The sequence below is a fragment of the Ornithorhynchus anatinus genome, chromosome 11, assembly GCF_004115215.2.
Source record: "Ornithorhynchus anatinus isolate Pmale09 chromosome 11, mOrnAna1.pri.v4, whole genome shotgun sequence".
NCBI classification, from domain to species: Eukaryota; Metazoa; Chordata; class Mammalia; order Monotremata; family Ornithorhynchidae; genus Ornithorhynchus; species Ornithorhynchus anatinus.
Window position 1 is genome coordinate 42,432,465 of NC_041738.1, and position 27,772 is coordinate 42,460,236.

The 27,772-nt window shown below is 59.8% G+C and overlaps 3 protein-coding genes across 11 annotated transcripts in view; 2 read left to right on the forward strand and 1 right to left on the reverse strand.

The window, feature by feature from the left end:
• Positions 1-10,674, forward strand: part of PIEZO1 (piezo type mechanosensitive ion channel component 1) — a 117,274-nt gene extending 106,600 nt beyond the window's left edge. For 5 of the 6 annotated variants that reach the window (XM_029074833.2, XM_029074838.2, XM_029074835.2 and 2 more), the window contains 17 exons: positions 448-566; positions 984-1,196; positions 1,543-1,801; positions 2,193-2,381; positions 2,758-3,121; positions 3,959-4,085; positions 4,493-4,640; positions 4,952-5,166; positions 5,832-5,990; positions 6,223-6,370; positions 7,337-7,525; positions 8,427-8,519; positions 8,657-8,829; positions 8,995-9,117; positions 9,212-9,291; positions 9,564-9,759; positions 9,850-10,674. In XM_029074833.2, coding sequence (XP_028930666.1) covers positions 448-566; positions 984-1,196; positions 1,543-1,801; positions 2,193-2,381; positions 2,758-3,121; positions 3,959-4,085; positions 4,493-4,640; positions 4,952-5,166; positions 5,832-5,990; positions 6,223-6,370; positions 7,337-7,525; positions 8,427-8,519; positions 8,657-8,829; positions 8,995-9,117; positions 9,212-9,291; positions 9,564-9,759; positions 9,850-10,102 — 3,048 coding nt within the window. In that variant the 3' untranslated portion in view covers positions 10,103-10,674. The remainder of the gene's footprint in view (positions 1-447; positions 567-983; positions 1,197-1,542; positions 1,802-2,192; positions 2,382-2,757; positions 3,122-3,958; positions 4,086-4,492; positions 4,641-4,951; positions 5,167-5,831; positions 5,991-6,222; positions 6,371-7,336; positions 7,526-8,426; positions 8,520-8,656; positions 8,830-8,994; positions 9,118-9,211; positions 9,292-9,563; positions 9,760-9,849) is intronic. The other variant, XM_029074834.2, reaches the window with a different exon arrangement.
• Positions 10,675-10,818: 144 nt separating this feature from the next.
• On the reverse strand, positions 10,819-24,617 carry CTU2 (cytosolic thiouridylase subunit 2). 4 transcript variants are annotated; one of them, XM_029074842.2, is made up of 15 exons: positions 24,513-24,617; positions 20,783-20,857; positions 20,012-20,090; positions 19,232-19,291; positions 18,547-18,607; positions 16,344-16,453; positions 15,671-16,005; positions 15,410-15,545; positions 14,049-14,180; positions 13,479-13,570; positions 13,146-13,240; positions 12,345-12,507; positions 11,760-11,826; positions 11,585-11,643; positions 10,819-11,040 (listed from the first exon to the last, which is right to left on the reverse strand). In XM_029074842.2, exons 1-15 carry the CDS (start codon positions 24,581-24,583, stop codon positions 10,965-10,967), a joined length of 1,611 nt encoding a protein of 536 aa, XP_028930675.1. In that variant the 5' UTR covers positions 24,584-24,617; the 3' UTR covers positions 10,819-10,964. The 4 variants fall into 4 exon arrangements, with proteins under 4 accessions (XP_028930675.1, XP_028930676.1, XP_028930677.1 ...); XM_029074843.2 differs by lacking the exon at positions 24,513-24,617 and adding an exon at positions 24,272-24,306; XM_029074844.2 differs by lacking the exon at positions 24,513-24,617 and adding an exon at positions 23,115-23,148.
• A 311-nt stretch (positions 24,618-24,928) lies between these two features.
• RNF166 (ring finger protein 166) overlaps positions 24,929-27,772 on the forward strand; it is a 28,753-nt gene continuing 25,909 nt past the window's right edge. Inside the window, exon 1 of the mRNA XM_039913417.1 lies at positions 24,929-25,047. The gene's annotated coding sequence lies outside the window, so the exon portion shown is untranslated. The remainder of the gene's footprint in view (positions 25,048-27,772) is intronic.

Here is a 27,772-nt window from a genome sequence, read left to right on the forward strand (position 1 = left end):
CCCACGGCCTGGGGCGAGTTCCTCCCGAGACCTCGGTTTCCCATCTGGCCATGGGAAGGACCGTCCTCTGACCCTGTGCCAGGCTGCCCGTTTGCCAAAGGCTTTGAACTCCCTGGTGGCACTGACCCCAAAGGGCCCTGAGACAAAGGTCTCCAGTGCCGGGCAGCAGGAGCGTCTGACACTCGGCCTAAAGAGGCGGGGAGAGATTCCGGGCCTGACATTGGTCCCTCTGCCCCCTCACTGGGACTGGGAATGCGAGGGACGCATCGGAGAGGGACTCCCCGGCAGGAGCGAGCCGGGGCTGGACGTTGCACGCTCCGCGGAGTCCGTTTCGGCAGGGTAGCAGCCGGGATGGGAGGCCTTGGTGGGTTGTGGGTGGGCAGTCGGCCCGGTGGGCCGGAGGGCCCTGCCGCTCTGCCCGGCCACCCCGAGCCCTCTCTGTCCTAGGGCTCCCAGGTGAACCAGGGGGTCCTGGACGGGCTGTACCGGAAGGAAGAGGAAGGAGAGGAGGAGCGGCGGCTTAAGGGTCCCCCCGGGGGAGACTTCCAGACCAGCGTGGCTTCAAGGCAGGTGCATAGCGGGTGTGAGGGGCCGGCCCCGGCGGGGAAGCGGTGCAGTGGGGCGGGCGGGAAGGGGAGGGTTCAGACCCAGGTTCTCTCGCTCTTCTGTCCCTGGAAGGCTGCTAGGGACTGCCCTGTCCTTCAGCTCCAGTCCCCCCGACACCCCTCCCCCCACCCCCATCCTAAGAGAGTGGATTTCTGCAGTCATCCCGACGCATAGTGGGGTCCCAGTGCCTGCCCTCTTCTCCCCTCCCCCAACCTCCCCGGGGTTCCTCTGGGGCCCGGAGGAACCTAGTGGTCCCGAAGCCCCAAGGGAGGGAGAGCGATCCCCACCCCGGCCTGGCCGTCCAGCCGTACCCCGGCCCAGGTCGGCTGTCACCCTGAAGCGGGCCCGCTTTCTGCTCCTTCCCTGCTCCTCCACAGCGGGTGCGGGGCAGAGGAGCTGCTGAGCAGCGCGGCTGAATACACCAGCTCCACCAGCCCCCTGACCACCGGCTATAACACCCGCACCAACAGCGAGGAAGTCATCAGGGCCGCGAGCACTCCGGAGGACCGCGACTCGATTCGGGGCTCCCGGGAGCTCCTGGCACACCCCAGGAGCCGGACCCGGACGGCCAGCGAGCTGCTTCTCAACAGGTAGCGGCTTTGCCCTTTGTTTGGATCCTCGCTCTTGAGCCATCGAGGGGGTTCGGGGCGCTGGGCTGGGTCTGGTTCAGGCCGAGCGTCGTGGGTGATCGGCCCCTGAAATGAGACACGCCAGGGACAAGAAAGGAAAGAGGCGGGGCCTCAACTGGGGTTTAAGGAGACAGAGGGAATTGGGGATAGGAGGGAGAAGAAGGAAGAGAGAACCCAGGCCAAGCAGGGAAAGGCTGGATGGGATCGGGATTGGGAGAGCAGACGAGAGCAGGGAAGACAGAGTTGGACCAGTCCTCCCACTCCCCCGCTGCTCTCTTCCTTCCCCTTCGCCCCCCATTTCTATCAGGCGCTTCTGCTTTGAGGAGCTGGAGGAGTCAGAGCGTTTCTACCGAGGCCAGAGCCGCGGCATGAGGCTGCTCCGGGCCCTCTACCTGTTCGTGGCCGCCCACTCGGATTTGGTCTGCTATTTCATCATCATCCTCAACAACATGGTCACCGCCTCCGCCGTCTCCCTCGTACTGCCCGTGCTGGTCTTCCTGTGGGCCATGCTGTCCATCCCGCGGCCCAGCAAGCGCTTCTGGATGACGGCTATCATCTTCACCGAGGTGGGGGACCGTAGCCCGCCTGGGCCGAAGAGCCCCTAGGCCGCCGCGCGCGTTTGTGGATCGGGGAATGGGTGTCTCCCTGTTGTAGGTTTGGCCTCTGGCCGGGGGCAGCCGGATCTCCCCTTGGTCCTGGTTCTCTGGAGAAGCTGCCCTCATCCGGGAATGTAGAGGCAAGGCTAATGCCAAGCTGGGAATGGAGGGGGAGAGCCCACGGAGATCCCACTGGTGGGGGTCAGGGAGGAAGGCGACCCCAGGGGACTGCCAACCCGAGGTGGGGGCCGGGGGGAGGAAAGGAGGGGAGGAGGAGTTAATCCCTAGGGCCAAGGGAGCTGGACTCACGCCCGCTTCAGTCCCTCTAACTCCCCCTCTGCCATGGTTCCTCTCCGGGTAGGTGATGGTCATCATCAAGTACCTGTTCCAGTTTGGCTTCTTCCCTTGGAACGGCTACACGGTGCTCGTTCGCAACAAGGGAAAGCCCTACTTCCCGCCCCGCATCTTGGGCCTGGAGAAGACCGACAGCTACGTCAAGTACGACCTCATCCAACTCATGGCCCTTTTCTTCCACCGTTCCTTGCTGCTGGTGAGTCCCGGTCCGGGCTGCGGGAGGGGGTCGACTGGGAGCCTCCGCGGATGGCGTCCATCGCACCCCACCTCTTTCGCCACTCCCCGCTCTTACTTGAACCGCACATGGTCAGAGAACCTCACGCCTAGTGCATAGCTTGTGGCTTATGGGACAAATCTGAGGCAGCAGAAATTGGCCAAGGCAGAGGCTCAGAAGCCGGACCCGAAGGCCCTGCGGACAAGACGACCAGAGGTGTAGCCCGGGGATGGAGGGCAGGCCCAGATCCCGTGGATCCTCAGTGCTCAGCCATTTGGCCTGGGGCCCCAGGAGTTGCTTCAAGGGCAGCTTCGAGGCTCTCTCGCGCTCAGCTGACTTCCTTCCCCTCCCTCCTCAGTGCTACGGCCTGTGGGATCACGAGGAGGACCCGTTCGCCAAGGAGAAGGAGCGAGCAGATGGGAAGGAGCGGCTTGAGGAGGAGCCGAGTCCAGGGGAGCCCGGAGCAGCCCCGAGCGATCAGGATGGGGTGCGGGCTCTGGACCCGCCCACCTCCCAGGGCACGGCTGTGGTCCGGGCTGGCGCCGGGGCCCGTGGCAGTGAGCGAGGGGAAGAGGAGGAGAGACGGGCTGAAGCCAGAGTGGAGGAGGCCGGGCCCAGAGCCGTGGAGCGTGAGCCTGAACCTTCTAAGAATGGGCGGCGCCTCAGCTTGCGATTCAGGAAAAAGAAGAAGAGCAAAGAACCGGTGGAGCCCGTAGGCATCGGTATGTGGAACCCCCTCGGGATTTGGTGCTGGGCTGGGACTCCAGGCTGGGATGTTGGCCAAGGGCCAAGGGTGCTGTTTTTCACTCGGTGTGGCTTAAGGGGCCCCACCTTTGGTAACGTTGGACACAGCCCCCTCTTAAAATTAAGTCCAAGTGAGTGGGTGGCGTTAGCGTGGATGCTGGGGGCGACTGACCATGGACCCCGAGCCTTTCTTAGCCTGGTCAGGGTGGGGAAGTTTAAACAGCAGAAACATTCCCACTCCAGGGGTCTTCTCTTAAACTGGCCTCGTCCTGGCCCAGACCAGGGTCTGGTTGTCCCATTCGGGGATGGGGTCATCTAAGCAGTCAGGCCGGAGCAGCTGCCGGTCCCGGCTGCTGCTCTTCCCCCTCTGGTAGCCCCATCGTGGGGCAGGGGGCAGAGGGAGGGAGGAATGGCCCTTTCCGAGACTCTTGTCACTACTCCCGGGGTGGCCACCGCAGGTGCCGGAGAGCCCAGGGCAACTGGCCCTGCCAGAGAGTGGTCCCCAGCCTCAGCCCATATCTGGGCAGGAAGGAGGGCACCAAGGTGATGCCCCCAAGCCTGGTTTTCCTAGCAGATTTGAAAACCTGGTCTTTGGATCGACGGGGAAGCCGTACCACAGGAAGTGGGCCCAAGGGAGCCCCCAGGACCACCAGGAGCGAGAGGTTCCTTCGGCGACTGGATGAGCGCAGGAGAGGAGGAGGAGGAGGAGCCCAGACCCGCAACAGTCTGCGGCTGGGAGGTCCTGCCCGACCCCAGGCACCTCCAGGCCCCGCCAGACAGTGCCATCCTCTCTCAGTTGAATGTTCCCCCCACAGAGGAGGAAGAAGAAGGGGAGGAGGAAGAAGAGAAAAAGGCGGAGGATGAGAGAGAGAAGAAGCCGAGTCGCTCCCAGATAAGGATGAAGGCTGCGGGACTCAGAGTCAAGAGCTTCTGCCTGGCCATGTAGGTGCCTCCCGATTCTCTGGCCGGCAAGGGACCCCGGGAGGTGGGGTGTTTGAGGGGAGGGGGTGCCCCAGGTCAGGAGGACAAGGAGAGGGGTGCTGAGTGGCACTGCCTAGCTATGGGTCGGACCTGCACGGCCCGAGAGTTTAGAAGCTGGGCTGAGGACCGTCTCGATATGACCCAAGGGGCTCTTGGGAGCCATTCTGGCTCCCGGCGGGGGCCTGTCTTGGTCCGGCGGAAGCTCTGACCTTCTCATCTGCACAAGGAGTGGCCCGGTTCCTGTGGCTGCCCGTTTCCAAGGGCGGGAGAAGCCCAAGTCCGGAGCCCTGGCCCGCTCCCCGCCTGCCACAGCGAGAGGGGCCGGGTGCTCGGAGCCGGGCAGGGCCTCAGGTTCCCTGTGCCCGCAGAAGCCGGGACTCCTGTCGGCCCGTACGCCGCTTCTTCAGGGACATCCTGCACACGCCGTACCGTGCGGCCACCGACGTGTACGCCCTCATGTTCCTGGCCGACGTCGTCGACTTCATCATCATCATCTTTGGGTTCTGGGCCTTTGGGGTGAGTCCGAGGTCCGCTGCGGCGGCACCCTGCCCCTGGGACTTCTCACGCCGCCCTGTCCCCAGGCGATCCTGACCCCCAAGCCCCCCAACCTCAGCCCCCAACCTTCAACTCACAGCCCTGGCCTCCAGCCTCGGCCCCCAGCCCCCGACCCCCGGCTCACTGGCCTGACGCCGCACACCCGGTAGCTCTCTCGGGTCCCGAGGTTATCCGGGAGTCTGAGGAGGTGCCATCCTGCCCTCCCGGGTCCCGAGGCGGGGACCCCTCCAACTCCCCTCACCGCCCCCCCCCCCCCCGCCATCCCTCGGCAGAAACACTCGGCGGCGGCCGATATCACCTCGTCGCTGTCGGACGACCAAGTGCCCGAGGCCTTCCTGGTGATGCTCCTCATCCAGTTCTCCACCATGGTCATCGACCGGGCCCTCTACCTGCGCAAGACCGTGCTGGGGAAGCTCATCTTCCAGGTCCTCTTGGTCATCGGCATCCACCTCTGGATGTTCTTCATCCTGCCGGCCGTCACTGAGAGGTGGGTGGGCGGCCCGTGGCTTCTCCCCGCCCCCACCGCCAAGCTTCCGTGGGGAGCACCGGGACTCGGGAGAAGTGCCAGTGGGCGCACGAGGCCCCGGGAAAGGGCACAGAACCGGGGGGGGTCAGGAGACCCAGGTTCTCAGTCCCCGGTTCTGCCGGGTGACCTTGGGTAGGTCATTTAACTTCTCCGGGCCTGTTTCCTCATCCAGAAAATGGGGATTTCCTTCGACTGGGAACCCTATATAGGACAGGCATCCATCCCAGCACTTTGCATGGTGTTCGGCATCTAGTAAGTGCTCAGTAAATACGATGGTCAGTATCGTCACCATAGATCTCAGTTCCTGAAGGGCAGATCCCCGAGACTGCCCGGGGAGAGGGGCCCCGACCCCGCCCGGCCCATTTCGGTGGGCGTGGACCAACGGGGGTCAACCGGAATAGGGGGCCCTGGGATCCGGGGGTCGTTGGCAGGGAGGCTGTATGGTTGCCTGGATCTCTCCCGCTGGGATCCTCTCTCCCCGGTCCAGGCCGTGGGAGATATTGGAAGTTGCCTCCGGCCTGGGCGCCGACTGACCTCCCTCCCCCAGGCAAGGCGGATGTGGCGGTTGTTAAGTAAGCGCTTAACGCTACGCTACGGGTCCCCGGCCCCCCCTCCTCTCTCCTCAGGATGTTCAGCCAGAACGCCGTGGCCCAGCTCTGGTACTTTGTCAAATGCATCTACTTCGCCCTGTCGGCCTACCAGATCCGCTGCGGGTACCCCACCCGCATCCTGGGCAATTTTCTCACCAAGAAATACAACCATCTCAACCTCTTCCTCTTCCAGGGGTGAGTCCTAGGCTCCGCCCCCCGCCCTCCCTTCCCCCGAGCCCGGAAGGCTAGCCCGCGCCCCGGCCGAGCAGCCATCGCGGCCCAGGAGCCCGTTCCGCCCCGGCCCCTCCCGTCCACCCTCGACCCCTCCTCCCGCCAGGTTCCCACAGCTCGGGCCTGGGCCACGGGGGCTCCCCTGGGACCGAAGCCACAGAGCGGGCAGGTGAGCGGCCGATCTCTCCTGGGGCAGGTTTCGCCTGGTGCCTTTCTTGGTGGAGCTGCGGGCGGTGATGGACTGGGTGTGGACGGACACCACTCTGTCCCTGTCCAACTGGATGTGCGTGGAAGACATCTACGCCAACATCTTCATCATCAAGTGCAGCCGCGAGACGGAGAAGGTAGAGCCCGGCTCCCGGCCCGTGCCCGCCTGCCCGGGGCCCGGGCGGGGAGATCCCGGGACCGGGAGGAGGAGGAGGAGAGGAGTGGGCGGCAAAGAGGCAGTTAGGAGAGCGACGCTTCCGCGGCTGGCTCTCGGGCAGACGGGTGACCGGGGAGCCGCCGGCCGAGGGGGGCTGGGATCGCGGCCGTCGGTCACGGCCATCGGTGGGTGGGACTGTCCCGTCCGTCAGTAGTAGCAGGTGTTGAGCACCTGCCGTGCGCAGAGCGCTGTACTGAGCGCTTGAGGGAGTCCAATACAAAAGAGTTGGCAGGCAAGATCCCTGCCTTCAAGGACCAGCACGGCCTAGCGGAAAGAGTACAGGCCTAGGAGTCGGGAGGACCTGGGTTCTGATGCCGGCTCTGCCGACCTGTCCGCCGTGTAACCTTGGGCAAGTCACTCCTCCGTGTCCCAGTTACCTCATCTGTAAAAGGGGGGTTGACTTTGAACCCCATATGGAAGATGGACTGTCCAACCTGATTAGCTTGTATCTACCCCAGCGCTTAGTACAGTGCCTGGCACATAGTAAGCGCGTAACAAATACCAGAAGGGGGAAAAAAAGAAGAGGTGACAGTCTAGAGACAGAGGCAGGCATTGGGATCATTTCCAACCGTGGGGGAGGAGGGAGAGTGGAGGGGTGGCCGAGTTAGGGCTGACGCAGAAGGGGAGAGTGGCTATATTCGGATCCCTTGGTGAACACGATCCCCCTTCGACCAATCAATTAACCAATCAGATGCATTTATTGAGCGCTTACTGTGTGCAGAGCACCGTACTGAGGGCCTGGGAGAGGACAACAGAGTTGGTAGATACGTTGCCCGACCGCTAGCCTCCGTGTCCGCTTCCGCCCATTTCTCCGCCTCTGCCCTAGGCCATGCTTCCCTCCTTGGCTGACCCTCTCCCACCTCTAACTCTCTGCCTCCCCGTCCAGAAATACCCGCAGCCCAAGGGCCAGAAGAAAAAGAAGATCGTCAAGTACGGCATGGGGGGCCTCATCATTCTCTTTCTCATCGCCATCATCTGGTTCCCGCTGCTCTTCATGTCGCTGGTGCGGTCTGTGGTGGGCGTGGTCAACCACCCCATTGATGTCACCGTCACCCTCAAGCTGGGGGGCTACGAGGTGAGGGGTCTGCGCCGGCCCATCAGGAGAGGGGAGGTCCGCGAGGGGACGGACGGAGCAGCACGGCCTAGTGGATAGAGCACAGGCCCCAGTCAGAAGGTCACGGGTTCTAATCCCGGCCCCGCCCCTTGCTGCCGTGTGACGTCGGACAAGCGGCCTCACTTCTCCGGGCCTCGGTTACCTCATCTGTAAAATGGGGATTGAGACTGTGAGCCCCACGGGGACAGGGACGGTCCCCGGTCTGATCTGCCCGTATCCACCCCGGCGCTTGGTACAGTGCCTGGCATATAGTAAGTGCTTAAGAGATACCGTAATTGATAATGATAATAATAGTACTTATTAAGAGTTTTCTACGGTGCCAGGCACTGTTCTAAGCACTGGGGTAGATACAAGCTAATCAGGTCGTCCCACGTGGGGCTGAGAGTCTTAATCCATTTTACGGATGAGGGAACAGAGGCACAGACAAGTCGGGTGACTTGCCCGGTCCCATAGCAGCCGAGTGGAGGAGGCGGGATTAGAACCCAGGACCCCCGACTCCCCAGCCTGTGCCCCTTCCGCCAAGCCGCACCGACGGGCCCCAGCGTCCCAGGCTGGGGCGACACGGCCCATCCCCTCCCGGCGGGTGGGTTTCCGGGGCCAAGGGGTGCAGATTCAGAACAGCGCCTGCCCGGAGACCCCAGGTCGAGCCCCATCTCTAAGCTCTTCCCGCCCCGCTCCCTAGGCCCGCTCCGCCCTCGGGATGGGCAGGGGAAGGTGACAGCGAGAGGGCCCGGTTTCCACTGTCGTCGCCCCCGCCCCCCGCGGGAGGCGACGACCGCATGGTTTTCGTCTGGGGCGAGAGGGACGGCACCGGGCAGGGAGAGCGAAACCCCCTGCGGGTAACTCTTCCCCTCCCCCCCAGCCGCTGTTCACCATGAGCGCCCAGCAGCAGTCCCTCGTGCCCTTCTCGCCCAACGACTACGAGACCCTGACCAAGGACTTCGAAGACGACCCGGTGAGCCACGCCGCCCGCCCCGAGCGGGAAGGGGCCGGGCCGGGGCTCTGGGGAGTGGCGGGGGAAGGGACGACCGGGGCGGGAGGGGCCCCTCCCGGCCGCCGGCCCCCTCCGACCCGCTCCGTCCGCGCGCCCAGCTGGCCATGCAGTTCATCACGCTGTACGGCTCCGAGGACATCATCACGGCCCAGATCGAGGGCAGCTCGGGGGCTCTGTGGCGGATCAGCCCGCCCAGCCGCGAGCAGATGAAGCGGGAGCTGCGCAACGGCTCGTCCAGCGTCACCCTGCGCTTCACCTGGGACTTCCAGAGGTACGTAGTACGGTCCTGCGGCCGGCCCTGCCGAAGGGGGTCCGGCAACGGCGGTCGATCACGCTTTCGTCCTCCCCTTCGTGGGGTCCCCCCGGAGCGGGAGTGCTGGAGGGACGGGTCCGGGGCTGCTCTTGCCCACCGGCTCCGCTTTCCCTGCACCCGCAGGGACCTGGCCAAGGGTGGCACGGTGGAGCACACCAACGAGAAGCACACGATGGACCTCGAGCCGGGCAGCCCCGAGTGCCTGCAGCTGGCAGACATGCTGCAGGGGAGCAGAGACCAGCCCGTGTGAGCGCGGGGGGCCACCGCCCGGGGGGGCTTCGGGGGACGGGGAGGGGGCGGGGAGGACGGGCGGCTGACGCCACCCCGGGTTCCCTCGCAGGGTCATCCGCCGCCTCTTTCCCAAATACATCCGGGCCCCCAACGGCCCCGAGGCCAACCCGGTCAAGCAGTTGCAACCGCGTGAGTGTGGGCGAGGTCCCCGGGGGGAGGGCCCAGGAGGCCGGCCTGAGCGGCACCCGGGCGACGGGGCCCGCTGGCCCTCACCCCTCCCCTCCGCTAATTCTGCCCTCGAGGAACTGGCCCGAGCAGAACCAGGAGGGGAGGAGTCCCCGACCTGTTCGGACCCTCCTGGGGCCGGCTGAGGGGGAGGGGGCCCGGGTGGAGGCGGATTCTCGGGGTCTCGCCTCCCCTCCCGACCCTCCCCTTCCTCAGCCCCGCGGCTCTCTCCTCAGAGGAGGAGGCGAACTACACGAGCGTGGAGCTGCAGCTCAAGCGGGAGCGGGTCGGCTCGGGGGCGGACGGCTTCCTGGAGTGGTGGGTGATGCGGCGGCACGACTGCTCCCGGCAGAGTAACTGCCACCTCCTGCCCATGGTCATCTTCAGCGACAAAGTCAGCCCGCCCAGCTTGGGCTTCCTGGCCGGATACGGGTGAGTCCCGCCTGCTCCGTCGCCGTTCCCGCTTCCGCCTCCGTCCCCCCACCACCCCGGTCCCGAGCGTCCCGTCCGCCTCTCCCGCAGGATCATGGGACTCTACGTGTCCATCGTGCTGGTGATCGGCAAGTTCGTGCGGGGCTTCTTCAGCGAGATCTCCCACTCCATCATGTTCGAGGAGCTGCCCTGCGTGGACCGCATCCTCAAGCTGTGCCAGGACATCTTCCTGGTGCGTGAGACGGGCGAGCTGGAGCTGGAGGAGGAGTTGTACGCCAAGCTCATCTTCCTCTACCGCTCCCCGGAGACCATGATCAAGTGGACTCGCGAGAAGGAGGAGTAGAAGCCTCCCGGGCCTCCCTCGACCAGGAGTCCTCGCCTCCTCCGCCACCGGGCCCCCGTGGAGGAGCCTGGGCCGGAAAGGGCCCCCGTCGGCCTCGAGCGCCCCGGGCTGGACGACGGCCCTCGGGTGCCCCGCTCGCCCCTGCCCCGCGGGCCGGCTGGAGGGACTCCCCCAGATGGGGAAGGCCGGGCTCCGCCCAGCGCCGAGGAGACACTACCCGGGGCTCTGCTACTGAGACCCGGCAGCCGCCGGCCGCGGGGGGCCGGGGGCCCCGGGGCTTCCCACCCTCGGGGCTACGTCTCCTCCACCCGGCTGAATCGGAACCCCACCGAGCAATACGTTCCGATCCGGCGGGGCGGGGCCCGGGCCCGACCTCCCTCCCCCACCCCCAACCATCGCGGGCTTCCGGGGCCTGGGCCCCGGCCCGGCCTTTCTCCGGACAGCGGGGTGGGGCCGGGCCGGGGGGCCCGTGCAGGCCTCCCCAGGAGTACTGTAGACTTTTCTAATTAAAACACCTTATTTATACGGACGGACAATTAAATACTGAGCAGTCACGGCCTTCCCCTGCCCCAGCCTCCGTCTCCCTCGCTCTCCCCTGCCTGGGCCTCGGGTCACCCCTACTCCTCTTGCCCGGAACCGCCGCCTCCTCCCCCGCACGCTCTCCTCCCGCTAGCTGGGGCTGAGGTTCCTGCCAAAGCCGGTGAAGGGTAGAGGGAAGAGTCAAAGAAAATAATTTATTATGGAGCTATAAAAAGAGAAGTGGGGAGCGCCACCCCCCCCCCCCCCCGACCCCTCCGACAGAGCCCTGCCAGGTGGGGCCGGGGAAGGCGAGGGACGGAGGGACGTAAAAGCCGGAGCGATCTCACTCTGGACGGGACTCCGCCTCCTCTTCGCTGTCCTCAAGTAAGAACTCCTGGATCTCCCGCTTCACCCGGGCCCTGAGGGAAGAGCCACAGGCACAAGGGGTCCTCGACCCCTTCCACACGCCCCCTTGACCAACCCCGCTCACTCAGTCTTCCCCAGCCCCTTGAGAGATCGTCCCAAGGCCTCTGCCAGGTGGGGCAGGAAGGGGGAGGGGGAGCCGCTTCCGGGTGCTCAGAGGAGGGGCCGCCTGGCCCTCTTTCACCCTCTCCGCCCGAGGGGGTGCTGAGGCTAGCCTCCGACGACCCCGGAGGAATGAGGGCCGGGAGACTACGCTTTAGGGTCAGGATGGGGCAGGGCAAGGCCTGGGCCCGAAGCCCACGTGGGCTTCCCTGATGGAACGCCAGGATCTCTAGCCATCACCTGAATCCAGCGCAGCCCCAGGGCCGGCTCCCTTCAGGCGGGGGCCGGTGGCCAGGCGCCTCGCAGGTGGCCTAACGCTGTACCGACGCACCCTTTCCGCCCGTCTCTCCCCTCCTCCCGCCGACCCCTGAAAGTCTGGCCCGGAGACTCCTGGCCCTTTCGGAGAGCACTGTCCACCCGCGGTCCGGCGCCGGTTACCTGTGATTCCTGGTCCGGGCTTCGGTCAGGATGTAAGGAGGGAAGGACTCCGTCGAAGGCTGTAACGAGACCAGTGTCCAGTGAGCGGTGGGTGCCCGGTGCTCCCCGGGCAGCTGCTGCTGCCCAGATGCAGCTACGGGGCGGGAAGAGGAGGGGGGTCTGGGCCCGCACTCACCAGGTCCCTCATGGTCACGCGGCAGCTGTAGCAAAGAAGCTGGAGGAAGTTGGCCCTGGAGTCCTTTCTGGAAGGGGAAGAGAAGCGGGAAGCCCAAAGGGCTTCTGAGCCCACACCCTGGAGAGGCCCAGGCCCGGGGGCTTGAACTCAATGTCGTGGGCTCGAATCCCGGTTCCGCCACTTGTCAGCTGTGTGACCGTGGGCGAGTCACTTCACTTCTCTGTGCCTCGGTTACCTCATCTGTAAAATGGGGATTAACCGTGAGCCTCACGTGGGACGACCTGATTACCCTGTATCTCCCCCAGCGCTTAGAACAGTGCTCTGCACATAGTAAGCGCTTAACAAACACCAACATTATTATTAACGTGGCAATTATTAAGCCCTTACTATGTGCTAAACAGTACAGAGCGGGTACGGTCCCTGTCCCACGTGGGGTTCGCATTCCGTCTCATCCCCCATTTACAGATGAGGACACCGAGACCCGAGGTCGCAGGGCAGGAGGCGGTGGTTGGGACCCGGGTCTCGGGCCGTGCTCTTTCTCCCGGGCTTCGGGCACGGCTCGCGGTCCCCGCCCAGGTGACTTACTCCCGCGCAGCTGGTCGCGTGTTCTTGCAACAGCCTTGAGGGTCCCCGGCTCCTCCGGAGCAGCAGGACCAGCCCGGGGCCTCGGCCGGGGGCGGAGGGGGCCGCGGCTGCTTCCGGGACAGTTGCTCGGAGATCTGGGTGGCCCAGAACGCGGTGGCCGTCCCTGCGATTGGAAAGGCTCACGTTCTTGGGGGGGGGGGGGGCCCTGCGGGGACAAGCTGGAAGGGGAACCCCCGCCCGCCAAAGCTCAGAAACCCAACCCCGCCGAGACCGGGTCGAGAGAAGGGCCACCAGAAGGGCCAGAGCAGGTGGACAGCCTGATGGGCAACACTAGGTCTCTGCTGCCTGGCGAGGTCAGGGCCGAGAGACGACGGAGTCCAAGCTTAGGGGATCACAGTCTCAGGGGCTCCCTTCAAAGGCCTTGAAAATGACTTCTCTCCTTGGCAGGTGGTTGCCCCGGGAGAGGCACTGCCCCAGGCAGGAGCGCAGGCTGAGACCACGGGCAGATTCTGGGATGGGATGGATGCCAAGGAGGGGATAAACTCAGAGATACGAAAGCTCCGCCCCGAGGCCTTAGAGGAGAACACTGGCGCTCCCTGGGCACGTCCCCGGCTCTGCCAGAGGACCGGGGTGGTATCTTGGGCGTCGCAGCTCCCTGACTCTCGTTCCCCGGGACCCGGTGGCCCCCGTGTAAGCAGGCCCGCCTCGCCTCCCCACCACCGGTTTCATCTGGCGAGAGCCGCCTCCCTGGTGGCCCTCTGCGGGACCCCCCCCCGGCCCGTGGAGGGGAGAGAGACAAACCGTCTCTGTCGACATCCACGTGGCACTGGCAGAGGAGGCAGCGGAGGGGTGGGCGCCGGCCATCGGGGGGAGGCTGGATCAGCTTTTCACTCGTCCTGCCGGGACACGGGGGAGTGGCGAGGGCTGGCAGGTCAGCGCAGGATCTCAGCACCCTCGCTCAACCCCGAGCCCCCTGGACGCCTCACGCACCATCATCCCGTGGGAGCTCAGGCCCAGGACTCGGGCACGGGACGTAGGTACCCGAGGGCTTCCTCTTTCACATACGCTAGGATTGTGTTCCTGTGCAGATTCAAGCCCGCAACCCTCCCCCGGCACCCGCCAAGCCCTTCTGACCTGTACACAGTACTAACTGTGGAAGGAAACTCTGCCTGGAGTTTGAGAATGAAGCCTTCCATGAGTCGGTGGATACTGGTCTTTTCGGGAGCCTGGGAGAGCAAGCGGAAAAGAGAGACAGGGTTGGAGAGAGCCAGCACCGCTCTGAGAGGGATCCGGGGAACAGAGGTCTGAAGGCTCAGAGATGTCGGGAGGACTCGCCCGCAACGTGCCCGCTTACAACCCCGGAGCTAAGGTCGGGATGCCCGTACACGAGTCGGTACGGGTTGGCAGAAGGCAACGCCTTTTGAGGCCTTCCCTGTCTCCGATTTCCCGGAACAGTGGGGGAAACTTGAAGCTCCCTGAAAGGTTTGTATCAGGATGATGCAAAAAGACAAAACCACAAAACTCGTGGACTCCCAAGGACGCTCTCACTTTGCAATGGGATCCAAAGAACAGTCATTTGAGGCTCTGGTCCTTCTGAACGGATAGCTGGATGAGCAAGCCTTCTCCCAGCCCAAAAAGGGAGAGGCTAAGTTTCAGAGTGAGAGAGAAACACCGTGCGCGTAAGCGCTCATGTGCGCGCCCCACCTTAGTATCTATGGCCACGGAGAAGACCGACGGGACGGCAAACATCCGGTTGTAGAAGGCAATCTCCTTCAGGGTGTGATCCCGCATAGGCCGGATCACCACCACGTCTCCGTGCCGGGAGTCCGAGAAGCCCTAGGAAAGGCGGGGGAAGGAAGGGTGAGGACAGACCCCGGGGGGCTGCCTGGGGCGGAAGCAACAGGCGGCTTTGCTGGTGTGCACGTGGGTGATGATGATGATGATAATGAGGGCTTACTATGTGCCAAGCACTGTTCTAAGTGATGGGGAAGATGCAAGGAAAGGAGGCTGTCCCACAGGGGGCTCACGGTCTTAATCCCCATTTTACAGATGAGGGAACTGAGGCACGGAGAAGTTAAGTGACCCGCCTAAAGTCACACGGCTGACAAATGGCGGAGCCGGGATTAGAACCCACGACCTCTGACTCCCAAGCCCGTGCTCTTTCCGCTAAGCCGGACTGCTTCCTAATCAGATAATGTGTGGATGATATAAGATGCCTACTATCCGCCAAGAAGGGTGCTAAGCGCTGGAGAGATGCCGGATAATAACTCTATTTGTTAAACGCTTACGATGTGCCAGGCACTGTACTAAGTGCTGGGGCGGATCCAAGCGAATCGGGAGGGACGAAGTCCCCGTCCCACATGGGGCTCACAGTCTTAATCCCCATTTTGCAGGTGAGGTTACAGGCACGGGGAAGTTAAGTGACTTGCTCGAGGTCACAGAGCAGACAAGTGGTGGAGCCGGGAATGGAACCCAAATCCTTCCGACTCCCAGGCCTGTGCTCTACCCACTTAGAGCACGCTGCTTCCTAATCAGATAACGCTCTTTCCATTAGGCAGTTTCTCTCCTTTCCCCCCCCCCCAAATTTAGGCCAATATTCATTTTCCCCGGAGGCAGGTCAGGGAGGCACTCTGCCCATAGGGCCCGCTCTGGAGGGCAGCGGCTGCTCCTTCTCCCTGGGCTCTCACCGGCATTGTCCGGAGAGGGATGTGGCCAGGAGTTCCGCGACGTCAGCGTGGGTCACCCTACCAACGCACCCTCGGGAGCTTTCCCCAGCTATCGGCACACAAACCGACAGGGCTCTTTCAGATAGCGCGTAGACCACAGAGCCACACGCTCCCAAAGGACGCCGTGGTCACGCTACAATGCTCCCCGGTCACCGCTGCGGAGAGCCACTCACCCAGATGGGGGGAGGAATTTAGGCTGCGCAAGGTTTAAGGACAAGGACCGGGACCAGGAGCAGAAAGAATCTGCTGGCTGGAGAATGCGGTCTGACGGGCCCCCGTGCCGACGGGCTCTCCCGCCCTCGAAGGGCTCCCTCCCCTCGGCCCTCCGCCGGCCCTTACCGTGTCCAGGGCAAGGAAAGCGCCTCTCCCCAGGGCCAAGTTGGTCATGAGCTTGATAGCCAGGCGAGTGCAGCTGTCCCCCATCATCACCTTTGAGTAGCCTTTCTCCCGGGCCAAGTGCAGGATCAGGTGCGACCTGTAGAGGAACTGGAGTGACCCCAGAGGTCCGGGCCCGTCCTGTCCGCCCGTCCCCACCGTCCCGAGGGAGGTGCCCACACCGGGTCTCTCCACAGGTGACAGCAGGGAGCCCGAGAGACTCACCGGAGAGTCTGCAGAAGCTCCTCTTTGGCCGTCAGCGTCTTCGCTGAGCCGAAGAGCTGGGTAAGGGCGGCAGTGTGGGCCGTGGCCGGCGACTTGCCCCCCGGGAAGGGGCTTAGCCCGTTCTCCTCCTCCAGACGCGTCGGCTCCCGCGTGCCGACCTGCCGCGATTTCGGCGGGACCTCGGGTTCTCCACCCGAGAAGGCCTCTTCCCCTTCTCCTCCACGGAGTCGCCGCTGCTGTCGAATGAAGCCATCTACGGCTTCCTTGTAGTTATGCCCAGACCCTGGAGGGTCCTTGGATGGGCACCGCAGGACGGATGCGGGCAGATTAAATACCTGAGGGGGTGCAGAGATGGAGGCCGAGGCGATCAGGAGACACGAATGATGGGCCTGCCCCCCAACCAACAACCCCGGGAAATAGGGAACGGACAGGCTACCTTCCTCCCTGTACAGCTGGGGACACTGAGGCACAAGGGGGAGCCACTTGCCCAGAGACCCAGGAGTCACCCACAGAGCCGGGAGTCGGCGACGGAAAGGATCCAGATACGGGTTCCCGTTTTCTCACCCAAGTTGCTAAGTCAGGGACCACCCACGCCCAGTGGTTTTCAGCCCCTTCCCAGGTGAGGCAGACCCACCGACTCCAAGGGAGAAGGTGACCACGCTGCTCTTCCTACCTCTTCTAATGGGACCACGTGGTACGGAAAACCAGTCGTCTGCAGGACGGACTCCGCTTGGGCCAGGGTCTTCTCTCGGTCCTCTGGGCTCCGCCCACAGACTGCGCCCTCTGGAAAACCACAGGGAAGAGTCTCAGGCCGGGGTCGTGAAAGAAGCTTCCGCCCACCTCCATTCTCCCTGTCCCGGTCACCGCCCACGCAGGTCCGGCCGAGAACGTCAGAAGCCCCGACCACCTGGCCGAGGGACGGCCAGGGCCCCCAAATGTCGGTGCGGCGGGAGGCATCGAGAATCTGCAGGTTGAAGTCAGGGCAGGGTGAGCAGAGTTTACCCCGCAAGCCCGATTGGGAGCAAGAAGGCTCACCTACAACTAACAGACTCAACCCCAACTGGTGAACAGTTTCCACCATCTTCAACTATTTCCACCATCTTCAACTACCATGGACAATTTCCAAATCTACCTCTCCAGCCCTGACCCCTCTCCTCTGCAGTCTTTCATTTCCTCTTGCTAAGAGACATCTCAGATCTGCCATGTCTAAAACAGAATTCCTATCTTCCCACCCGAACCCTGCCCTCTCCATCTTTCCGATCGCTGTAGACAACGCCACTATCCTCCATGCCTCATAATAATAATAGTAGTAGCATTGTACATTTCAAGCGCTCAGTACAGGGCTCTGCACGTAGTAAGCGCTCAATAAATATGACTGAATGAATCAATGATAGTATTTGTTCAGCATTTACTATGTGCCAGGCGGAGTGCCGAGCTTGGGGCAGATACAAGATAATCGGGTTGGATAAGCCCGTAACCTTGACATTATCCTTGACTCAGTTCTCATTCAACCCACGTATTCAATCTGTCATCAAATCCTGTCAGAACTACCTTCACATCGCTAAAATCTGCCCTTTCCTCTCTATCCAACTGCTCCTAAGCTGATCCGAGAACTTTTCATATCCCACCTTGACTACTCAATCAGCCTGCCTGCTCTCTGTCTCTCCCCACTCCAGTCCATACCTCACTCGGCTGCCCGGATCACTTTTCTTAAAAAAAAAAAAAAGTCAAACAAAAAAACAACCATTCAGCCCAAGTCTCCCCACTCGTGAAAAACCTCCAGTGGTTGCCTACCCGTTTCGGCATCAAACAGAAACTCTAAATTTAAATTCAGATTTAAAGCACTCGATCAGCTCACCTCCTCCTATCTTAACTTCGGATCTGCTACAACACAGAGGGCAAGCTTCACTCCTCCAATGTCAACCTACTCACTGTACCTCAATCTCATCCATCTCACTGCTGACCGCTTCCACATCCTCCCCGTGGGCCTGCGGCCTAGCGGAAACAGCACGGGCCTGGGGGTCGGAGGATGTGGGTTCTGATTCTGGCTCTGCCCACATGTCTGCTGACCTCGGTCAAGTCACGTAACTTCTCTGTGCCTCAGTTACCTCATCTGTAAAATTCATTCAGTGGTATTTATTGAGCACTTACTGTGTGCAGAGCACTCTGTTAGTGCTCGATGAGGATTAGGACGGTGAATCTCACGTGGGACAGGGACTGTGTCCAAACTGATCACCTTGTATCTATCCTAGTGCTTAGAAAAGTACTTGGTGCCATAGTAAGCGTTTAACGAATACCACGATTATTATTATTAGTATATCCACACAGACCACCCCTCTTTCCGCTTCCAAAGCCTTTTTAAAATCGCTTTCCACCAAGAGGTCCTCCCCAACTAAGCCCCTCATCTTCTCTACCCCCTCCCTCTCCCTTCTGCATCACCTACGCATTTCGGTCTTCATATTCACCCCATCCTCAACCCCACAGCCCTTATGAACATATCCAAAATTGATTTTAATATCCGTCTCCCCCTCTAGGCTGTTAGCTCCTGGAGGACAGGGATCATGTCTACCAACTCTGTTGGAGTGTACTCTCCGAAGGGCTTAGTACAGTGCCCTGCCATTGACTGCCTGATCACACAGAGCAAGGGCAAGCGCCCGCCACCAAGCCGTAACCCTTAGCGGCCACTGCTGCTTATAAGGGCCTGGGGGAGTAGGATCCAGTCGTCCCAACCGGAATGCCGGGATGTGGGGAGGACGAGACCGCTTCCTGTACGGGACAATGACGACTGCACTTTAACCACCATGCGCTGTTTCCATCACAAATCGGGCCACAGACTGGTCTCATTCAGGGGAAGGTCGGAGGTGGACGAACTCTACCGTCGACGTAGACGATCCCAGGCGCGAACCTCAGCCTCTTAGCGGACTCTCGGCTCAAACCCTAGAAGAGAAACGACATTGGAGGTGAGAGATCCCAAGAGCTGAGAGATATGCCCCCTCCTTTGTCAGAATGCCACTCCCATGTTGGGGGGAGACCGGGAAGCTTGTCCTCTACCTGCTTGGGACCACTGTCTCTGGCTCCTCCTCATCCAACTATGAGGTCCTGTCTGAGAGGGTCCTTAATTAGCCAGAGAGGGAGGAAACAGCTACAGACCCAACATCCACAAAAGGCGCTATCTAAACCAAACAGAATGCAGCACCATACCCGGGGACCAGTCACAGAATCACCATCGGGTAGCCGGCCCCAGGAGCGCCTCCCATTTTCTGATACATGGAGTTCTCCTAGGATGCCAGGGCCCCGTTCCCCACAGACTCCATGCTGAGGCAAATTCCCGGCTGAGTGGGCACTTTCGGGCCAGCACGCATTCATGGGCACAGCATGCAGCAGGCACACGGAGAGTCCTTTCAGCACCGCATCACGTTCTCTCCAGAGAGACGTGTGGTTGGAAAAACGTTCCCTGATTCGCCAAAGGCGTCGTATTCCATATGGGAGCATGAGAAGGTGCGGGGCGGGGAAAGAACTGATTGTAACCGCAGCTCCCCAGCTACGCTCCAATGTGCATACCTCTTGGACTTGACTGATCATCGAACTTGAAGACGGACCTCCAGACCACGCGAGGAGGACCTGAATGGGAGAAGCACAAAATTCATTCATGAACTGTTTCCTTCCTCCAAACTACCGGTACTGAAAACGACCATCCCCCAGGTCAACTCTCCAACCCGCTGGCCGACACAAGGGCAAGAGAATCCAGGATTGGAGGGGAGTCCTCTTCCCTCACACGGCCTAGATGGAGGGTCTAGTTTTCGTTGAGGGAGGTCCTCACCATAAAAACCCGCCACACCATCCAAAAAGGAAAAAATGAATATGTCACTTGCCCACGAAGGCGCACTTGCTGTCTTGCGGCTTTCCATGGGCCGGGGAAGACCTCACCCTGACCTGAGGGCGTTACCCGCTCCCTGCCCAATTGCTCTGAGCTTCAAAAAAAAACCCCGGAGTGGGGCAGTCATGGGTGGAGGGATGTGAGATGAGGGGAGGGTGGGGGAGAGAAGGGCGAGAGGAGGGTCTACAAGACACTCCCCAGGCCCCCGCCTTCCCCAACACACACACAGAGCAAGGGGAAAGAGGGGCAAGGCCCAGGTTCAGGGTCATAGGAATAGGGGCAAGTATCTCTCAGCACAGCCTTGTGTACTTATGTAGAACCCTCCCCACTCCCCACCCATTCTCCCCAATCCCCCACCACACACACACAAGCACACAAAAAAAAAATCCCTCGGCCTAGCCCTGTGCCCTTGCACAGATCCTACCCCCACTCCCCACTCTCCCTCACACAAGCATCCGACATACCTTCTCTCCTGGGAAGATGAGTCGGTTCTTTCCAAGCATGGCTCGAAACTTGTGAATGTAATACGCTTTGAAACACTCCCTACAAAACACGCACACGCAAGGCTAAAAACGTCAGCGCCGACCTTCGCCGCCAATACCCGGCACGCTGGAACAAACCAAAAAGAATCCCTCCTCCCCCCGGTTTTAGTCCAGGGTATTTAGAATGGGAAAGCAGCATGGCCCTGGGAGTCAGAGGACCTGGGTTCTACCCCCAGCCACGCCGTCTGCCGGGAGACCCTGGACAAGTCATTTGACCTCTCCGTGCCTCCGTTACCTCACCTGTAAAATGGGGATTAAGACCGAGCTCCATGTGGAACATGGACTCTGTCCAACCTGATTATCTTTCATCTATCGCGGTGCTTAGTTCAGTACCTGGCACGTAATAAGCACTTGATAAATAGCGCAACTATTATTATTATTACCCCTGGGGCAGCCACCCGCCCCAACCCATCCAACACCCTAACCCAACCACGACTGCCGGCTGGCACTCCCCTCTTCCTCCCCGGCCTGACCCCTTTCCCGGTCCTTCGGGGAACTTCAACGGCTCACAGCCCATCACGGATATCTGCGAGGGAGAAGACGGGTGGGACCCCTGGACGTGGAGGGAGGGCAGAGGTCACACGCGGAACGAATCCTTCCGAGTCGATTTGGTTTTAGGAAAGAGAAAGCTCAGATCAGAAGTGGGCGTAGAGTGTCCGCCCGCCAGGTGATCATCCGGGGCACAATACTTACTTGCAGAAAGCATCTCCAGCTCGAATGATCAAGACCGGCAGGCCCTCCTTGCACTTCATACACTTCCGTTCACCGCTTGAAGAAAAGGAAAAGGCCGTTTCCAAGGTGCTCCGGCTTTTCTAATTTTTTTTATTATGGTATTTATTAAGCACTTCCCAGGTGTCAAGCGATGTGATTGTGAGCCCCCTGAAGGACGGGGATCTGGTCTCGTTCCCACCTCTGTATTCCCTGCCGGCGCTTAATAAATCCTATAAAACTACTGGGCTAAGGGCTGGTGTGGATATATTCGTTCATTCGTATTTATTGAGCGCTCACTGTGCGCACAGCACTGTACTAAGCGCTTGGAATGTACAATTCGGCAAGAGATGGAGACAATCCCTGCCCAACAACGGGCTCGCGGTCTAAAAGGGGGAGACAGGCAGCAAAACAAAACGGACAGGCAAAATGGTATTTGTCAAGCGCTTACTACGTGCCAAGCACTGTTCTAAGCGCTGGGCTGGAGACAAGGTAATCAGGCGGTCCCACGTGGGGTTCAGTCTTCATCCCCGTTTTCCAGCTGAGGTAACCGAGGCACAGGGAAGTGAAGCGGCTTGCCCAAAGTCAGAGAGCTGATAAGTGGCGGTGCCGGGATTAGAACCCACCACCTCTGACTCCCAAGCCCGGGGTTCTTTCCACTAAACCAGACTGACCGTGGGTAAGTCGCGTAGCTTTTCTGTGCCTCGGTTTCCCGATCTGTAAAACGATGATTAGACCGCTGGTCTCCCTCCCGCTCAGACTGTGGGACCGGGACGGTGTCTGAGCCGACTGAACTGGATCACCCCGGTGTTTAACTCAGGGCTTGACACGCAGTAAGTGCTGAACAAATACCGCTAAAACAGATGTTCCGGGCTGGCTTCGTTCCCTCTAACTTCGTGGCTTCAGACCCTTGAAACGAAATCACTCCGGGCCAGATCCAGCGGATGGGGGAGCTCGCCATCCATCCATCCGATCGTATTTACTGAGTGCTTACTGAGTGCACTGTACTAAGCGTTTGGGAAAGTACCAAATAACAGCAAACATTCATTCATTCATTCATTCGCATTTATTGAGCGCTCACTGCGTGCAGTGTACTGTACTAAGCGCTTGGGAAAGTACAAAATAACAGCATTCAATCGTATTTATTGAGCGCTTACTGCGTGCAGTGCACTGTACTAAGTGTTACAAAATAACAGCAAACATTCATTCATTCGTATTTATTGAGCGCTAACTGCGTGCAGTGCACTGAACTAAGCGCTTGGGAAAGTACAAAATAACAGCAACCATTCATGTATTCATTCATATTTATTGAGCGCTTACTGCGTGCAGTGTACTGTACTGAGCGCTTGGGAAAGTACAAAATAACAGCAAACATTCATTCATATGTATTGAGCGCTTACTGCGTGAAGGGCACTGTACTAAGGGCTTGGGAAAGTACAAAATAGCAAACATTCGTTCATTCGTATTTATTGAGCGCTTACTGTGTGCAGAGCACTGTGCTAAGCGCTTAGGGAAGTACAATATAGCAACAAAGAGATACAATCCCTGCCCACAACGGGATCACAGACTAAAGAGGGGCGGTGTTTGGACAGACAACAGTCCCTTTACTTCTCTGGGCCTCATTTTCCTCATCTGTAAAATGGGGACGAAGACTGCAAGCCCCGCGTGGAACAACCTGATGACCTCCTATCTCCCCCAGCGCTTAGAACAGTGCTCTGCACATAGTAAGCGCTTAACTAATATCAACGTTATTCACTTCTCTGGGCCTCAGTTCCCTCATCTGTAAAATCCCTCATTGGGAAGCAGCGTGGCTCAGTGGAAAAGAGCCTGGGCTTCCAGTCAGAGGTCATGAGTTCGACTCCCGGCTCTGCCCCTTGTCAGCTGTGGGACTGTGGGCAAGTCACTTAGCTTCTCTGGGCCTCAGTTACCTCATCTGCAAAATGGGGATTAACTGCGAGCCTCACGTGGGACAACCTGATCACCCTGTATTTACCCCAGGGCTTAGGACAGTGCTCTGCACATAGTAAGCGCTTAACAAGTACCAACATTATTAAAATGGGGATTGAAACCGTGCGCACCACGGGGACAACCTGATCACCTTGTCTCCCCCAGCGCTTAGAACAGTGCTTTGCACAGAGTAAGCGCTCAACAAATACCAACATTTTTTTTCAGCGCTTCACAGATACCGTCATCATCCTGTCACGCCGCCCCTGCCACCGGGGAAGCTGGGCAGCTCCGGGCGGGTCCCTTCGCTTCCCCGGTCGGTGGGAGGGGGCTGAATTCTCTTCCCCTCTTCGGAACCCTATTTAAAACTCACCTCCTCCGAGAGGCTTTCTCAGACTGAGCTCCCCTTTTCCCTCTGCTCCCTCGAGAAGCGGCTTGGCTCGGTGGAGAAGAGCCCGGGCTTGGGAGTCGGAAGTCATGGGTTCGAATCCCAGCTCTGCCACTTGTCAGCTGTGTGACCGTGGGCAGGTCACTTAGCTTCTCTGGGCCTCAGTTACCTCATCTGGAAAATGGGGATTAAAACTGTGAGCCCCACGTGGGACAACCTGATCACCCTGCATCCACCCCAGCGCTTAGAACAGTGCTCGGCACATAGTCAGCGCTTAACAAATACCAACATTATTATTATTACCCCCCCCCTTCACCTCTCCGCAGCCAAACCCTCTTCTCTCCCCTTTCCCTCTGCTCCTTCCCCTCTCCCGTCCCATCCCCTCAGCACCGTACTCGTCCGCTCAACTCTATAGATCTTCATCACCCTATTTATTTTGTTACTGAGATGTACATCACCTTGATTCTATTTATTTGCTATTGTTTTAATGAGATGTTCTTCCCCTTGATTCTATTTATTACTATTGTTCTCGTCTCCCCCGATTAGACCGTAAGCCCGTCAAAGGGCGCGGCCTTTCTCCATCTGTTACCGTTTTGTCCATTCCAAGCGCTTAGTCCAGTGCTCTGCACAGAGTAAGCGCTCAATAGCTACTACTGAATGAATGAATGACGCTCAATAAATACTGAATCCTACTGAATGAATGAATGACAGGGCACTGGACCCAGCCCTCGTTCCTTAGCTCGTCCTTCATCCCTCTGACTCATTCAGTGGTGTTTGTTATCATCATTATTATTTAATAATGTAATAATCATGTGGGTGTTTCTTAAGCGCTTCCTATGGGCACATAGTAAGCGCTCAATAAATAATAATAATATTGGTATTTGTTAAGCGCTTACTATGTGCAGAGCACTGTTCTAAGCGCTGGGGGAGATACTGGGTCATCGGGTGGTCCCACATGAGGCTCACAGTCTTCATCCCCATTTTACAGACGAGGCAACTGAGGCCCAGAGAAGTGACTCGCCCACCGTCACCCGGCTGAGAAGCGGCGGAGGCGGGATTCGAACCCATGACCTCTGACTCCCAAGCCCGGGCTCTTCCCACCGAGCCAATAATAATAATGTTGGTATTCGTTAAGCGCTTACCACGTGCCGAGCACTGTCCTAAGCGCGGGGGGAGATCCAGGGTCATCAGGTGGTCCCAGGCGAGGCTCCCCTTTTCCAGACGGGCTCACTGAGGCCCAGAGAAGTGAAGTGACTTGCCCACAGTCCCCCAGCTGCCAAGGGGCGGAGGCGGGATTCGAACCCATGACTTCGGACTCCCCAGCCCGGGATCTTGGCACTGAGCCACGCTGCTTGGAATGAATGAAGCCCGTGCCGTCCTCACCTGATGGGGAGGCTCCTCGGGCCGAGGCCAGGGCCGGGCCCGGGCCCGTAGTCGTCGCCCACCTGGCACATGGCGGCCGCTGCCCTGCCCTTCCGCCCGTCCTTCCGCCCGCCCTCAGAGGCGCGGTGCGCAGGCGCGCGTCGGAGGGGGCGTCGCGGACGGATGACGCGCACGGTGCGAGTCCCGCGTCGCGGGCGGATGAGGTCACGGCGGCGGCGGCGGCGGGCTCGGGGTCCGGCTCGGCTCGGCTCGGCTCGGCTCGGCTCGGCTCGGCTCGGCTCGGCTCGGCTCGGCTCGGCTCGGCTCGGCTCGGCTCGGCTGCGGGGATGGCGCTGTTCCGGAGCCTGGTGGGGTCGGGCCCGCCGCCCGCCGCCGTCCCGCCGCCGCCCGCCCCGCCCGCCCCGCCGCCCCCGCACCCTCCCCCGCACCCCCCGCCCGCGGCCAACGGCGACAGCGGGCTGGAGGCGCACTACAGCTGCCCCATCTGTCTGGAGGTCTACCACCGGCCCGTGGCCATCGCCGCCTGCGGACACACGTGAGTCCGAGACCCAGGACCGGCCCCGGCCCCCGCCACAGGCCCCCGGCACGGCCCCCAGGACCGGCTCCGGCCCCCGCCACCGGCCCCCGGCCCCCAGGACCGGCCCCGGGGCCCCCTCCAGCCCCGGCCCCCTCCACAGCCCCCAGCCCCCAGGACCGGCCCCGACCCCCAGCACAGCCCCCAGGACCGGCTCCCGCCACAGGCCCCGGCACGGCCCGCAGCACAGGCCCCCGGCCCCCGGCCTCCGGCACAGCCCCCAGGACCGCTTAGTACAGTGCTCCGCACCTAGTAAGCGCTCAATAAATACTATTGAATGCATGAATGAAAGGACCGGCCCCGGCCCCTCCGCCCTCCTCACTCGGCCCCAGTCCATCGTGCCTCAAGCGGATTGGCCTCGCTTAACCGCTTCCCCTGTGCCGAGCGCTGCTCTGAGCGCCCACTGTGTGCGGAGCCCTGGACTGAGCGCTCGGAAGGGACACTTTGGACCTCACCCTGATTCTGTTGAGCTGCTCTTGTTTAAATGAGCTGTTCTTCCCCCTCGATTCTCTACCTCGCCGTTGTTCTTGTCCGTCCGTCTCCCCCCCCCCCCCGCCCCGAGCAGACCGTGAGCCCGTCAGAGGGCAGGGCCTGGCTCTGTCTGTTACCGATTTGTCCATTCCAAGCGCTTAGGACGGTGCTCTGCACCGAGTAAGCGCTTAATAAATACTGTTGAATGGATGACAGGGCACCGGACCCAGCCCTCGTTCCTTAGCTCGTCCCTCATCCCTTCATTCGACTCGTTCGGTCGTGTTGACGGTTATTTAATACTAATAATCATAATGGTGATGTTGGTATTTGTTAAGCGCTTACTATGTGCCAAGCACTGTTCTGAGCACTGGGGTAGATACAGGGTAATCAGGTTGTCCCACGTGAGGCTCACAGTTGGTCCCCATTTTACAGTTGAGGCACAGAGAGGTTAAGTGACTTGCCCACAGTCACACAGCTGATGCGGCAGAGCCGGGATTTGAGCCCATGACCTTTGACTCCCAAGCCCGTGCTCTTTCCACTGAACCACATTTAATAATGTAATAATCACGTTGGTGTTTCTTAAGCTCTTCCTATGTGCCGAGCACTGTTCTAAGCGTTTACTGTGTGCGGGGCACTGGACTGAGCGCTCGGAATGGACAGTTGGGCGACAGAGCACTGGATCAAGCCCTCGTTCCTCAGCTCGTCCCTCATCCCTTCATTCGACTCATTCGGTCGTGTTTATTATTATTAATTAATGAATAATCATGTTGCTTTTTCTTAAGCGCTTCCTATGTGCCGGGCGCTGTTCTGAGCGCTTACTGTGTGCAGAGCACTGGACTAAGCGCTCGGAATGGACAGTTGGGCGACTGGGCACTGGACCCAGCCCTCGTTCCGTAGCTCGTCCCTCATCCCTTCGACTCATTCGGTCGTGTTTATTATTAATGATGTGATAATAATCATGTTGGTCTTAAGCGCTTCCTATGTGCCGAGCGCTGTTCTAAGCGCTTACTGTGTGCAGAGCACTGGACTAAGCGCTCGGAATGGACAGTTGGGTGACAGGGCACCGGACCCAGCCCTTGTTCCTTAGCTCGTCCCTCATCCCTTCATTCGACTCATTCGGTCGGGTTTATTATTATTATTATTGTTATTTAATAATGTAATAATCATGTCACTGTTTCTTAAGTGCTTACTGTGTGCAGAGTACTGGACTAAGCGCTCGGAATGGACAGTTGGGCGGCAGAGCACTGGACCAAGCGCTTATTCCTTAGCTCATCCCTCATCCCTTCATTCGACTCATTCGGTCGTGTTTATTATTATTATTATTATTATTATTATTATTATCATTTAATAATATAATAATCATGTTGGTGTTTCTTAAGCACTTCCTATGTGCCTGGCACTCTTCCAAGTGCTTACTGTGTGCAGAGCACTGGACTAAGCACTTGGAATAGACAGTTGGGCGACAGAGCACTGGACCAAGCCCTCGTTCCTTAACCTATCCGTCATCCCTTCAACTCATTCGGTCGTGTTTATCGTTATTATTATTATTATTTAATAATGTAATAATCATGTTGGTGTTTCTTAAGCGCCTGCTATGTGCCGAGCACTCCTCCAAGCGCTTGGAATGGACAATTGGAGAAATTCGGTCATTCAACTCCTTAGATCGTATTTAATAGTGTCATGATCGTGTTGGGGTTTCTTAAGCGCTTACTATGTGCCGCGCACTCTTCTAAGCGCCGGATCATTGTCATTCAACCGTATTTAATAATGTCACGATCGTGTTGGTGTTTAAGCGCTTACTGTGTGCCAAGCACTCTTCCAAGCGCCAGATTATTGAGCGCTTACTGTGTGCCGAGCACCGGACGAAGCGCTCGTACCATAGCCCACCCGTCATCCCTTCATTCAACTTCATTCAGTCGTATTTCATAATGCAATAATTGTGTTGGTGTTTAAGGGCTTACTGTGTGCCGAGCACTCTTCTAAGCTCCGGATTATTGAGCGCTTACTGTGTGCAGAGCGCTGGACTAAGCCCTTGGAATGGACAATTGGGCGACAGCACTGGACCAAGCCCTCGTTTATTAGTCCGCCCGTCATCCCTTCATTCAACTCATTCAGTCGTTTTTCATAATGTAATAGTCGTGTTGGTGTTTCTTAAGCGCTTACTGTGTGCCGAGCACTAAGCACCGGATTATTGTCATTCAACCGTATTTAATAA

Excerpts from the sequence above, each read along its gene's own strand:
- CTU2 (XM_029074842.2), bottom strand. The coding sequence starts at position 24,583 with ATGTGCCAGGTGGGCGACGACTACGGGCCCGGGCCCGGCCCTGGCCTC. Across the intron at positions 16,006-16,343 it reads ACGTGGTCCCATTAGAAGAG|GTATTTAATCTGCCCGCATC; the intron begins GTAGGAAGAGCA and ends GCACCCCCTCAG. Across the intron at positions 11,041-11,584 it reads GCCCGGACCAGGAATCACAG|GGCCCGGGTGAAGCGGGAGA; the intron begins GTAACCGGCGCC and ends CTCTTCCCTCAG.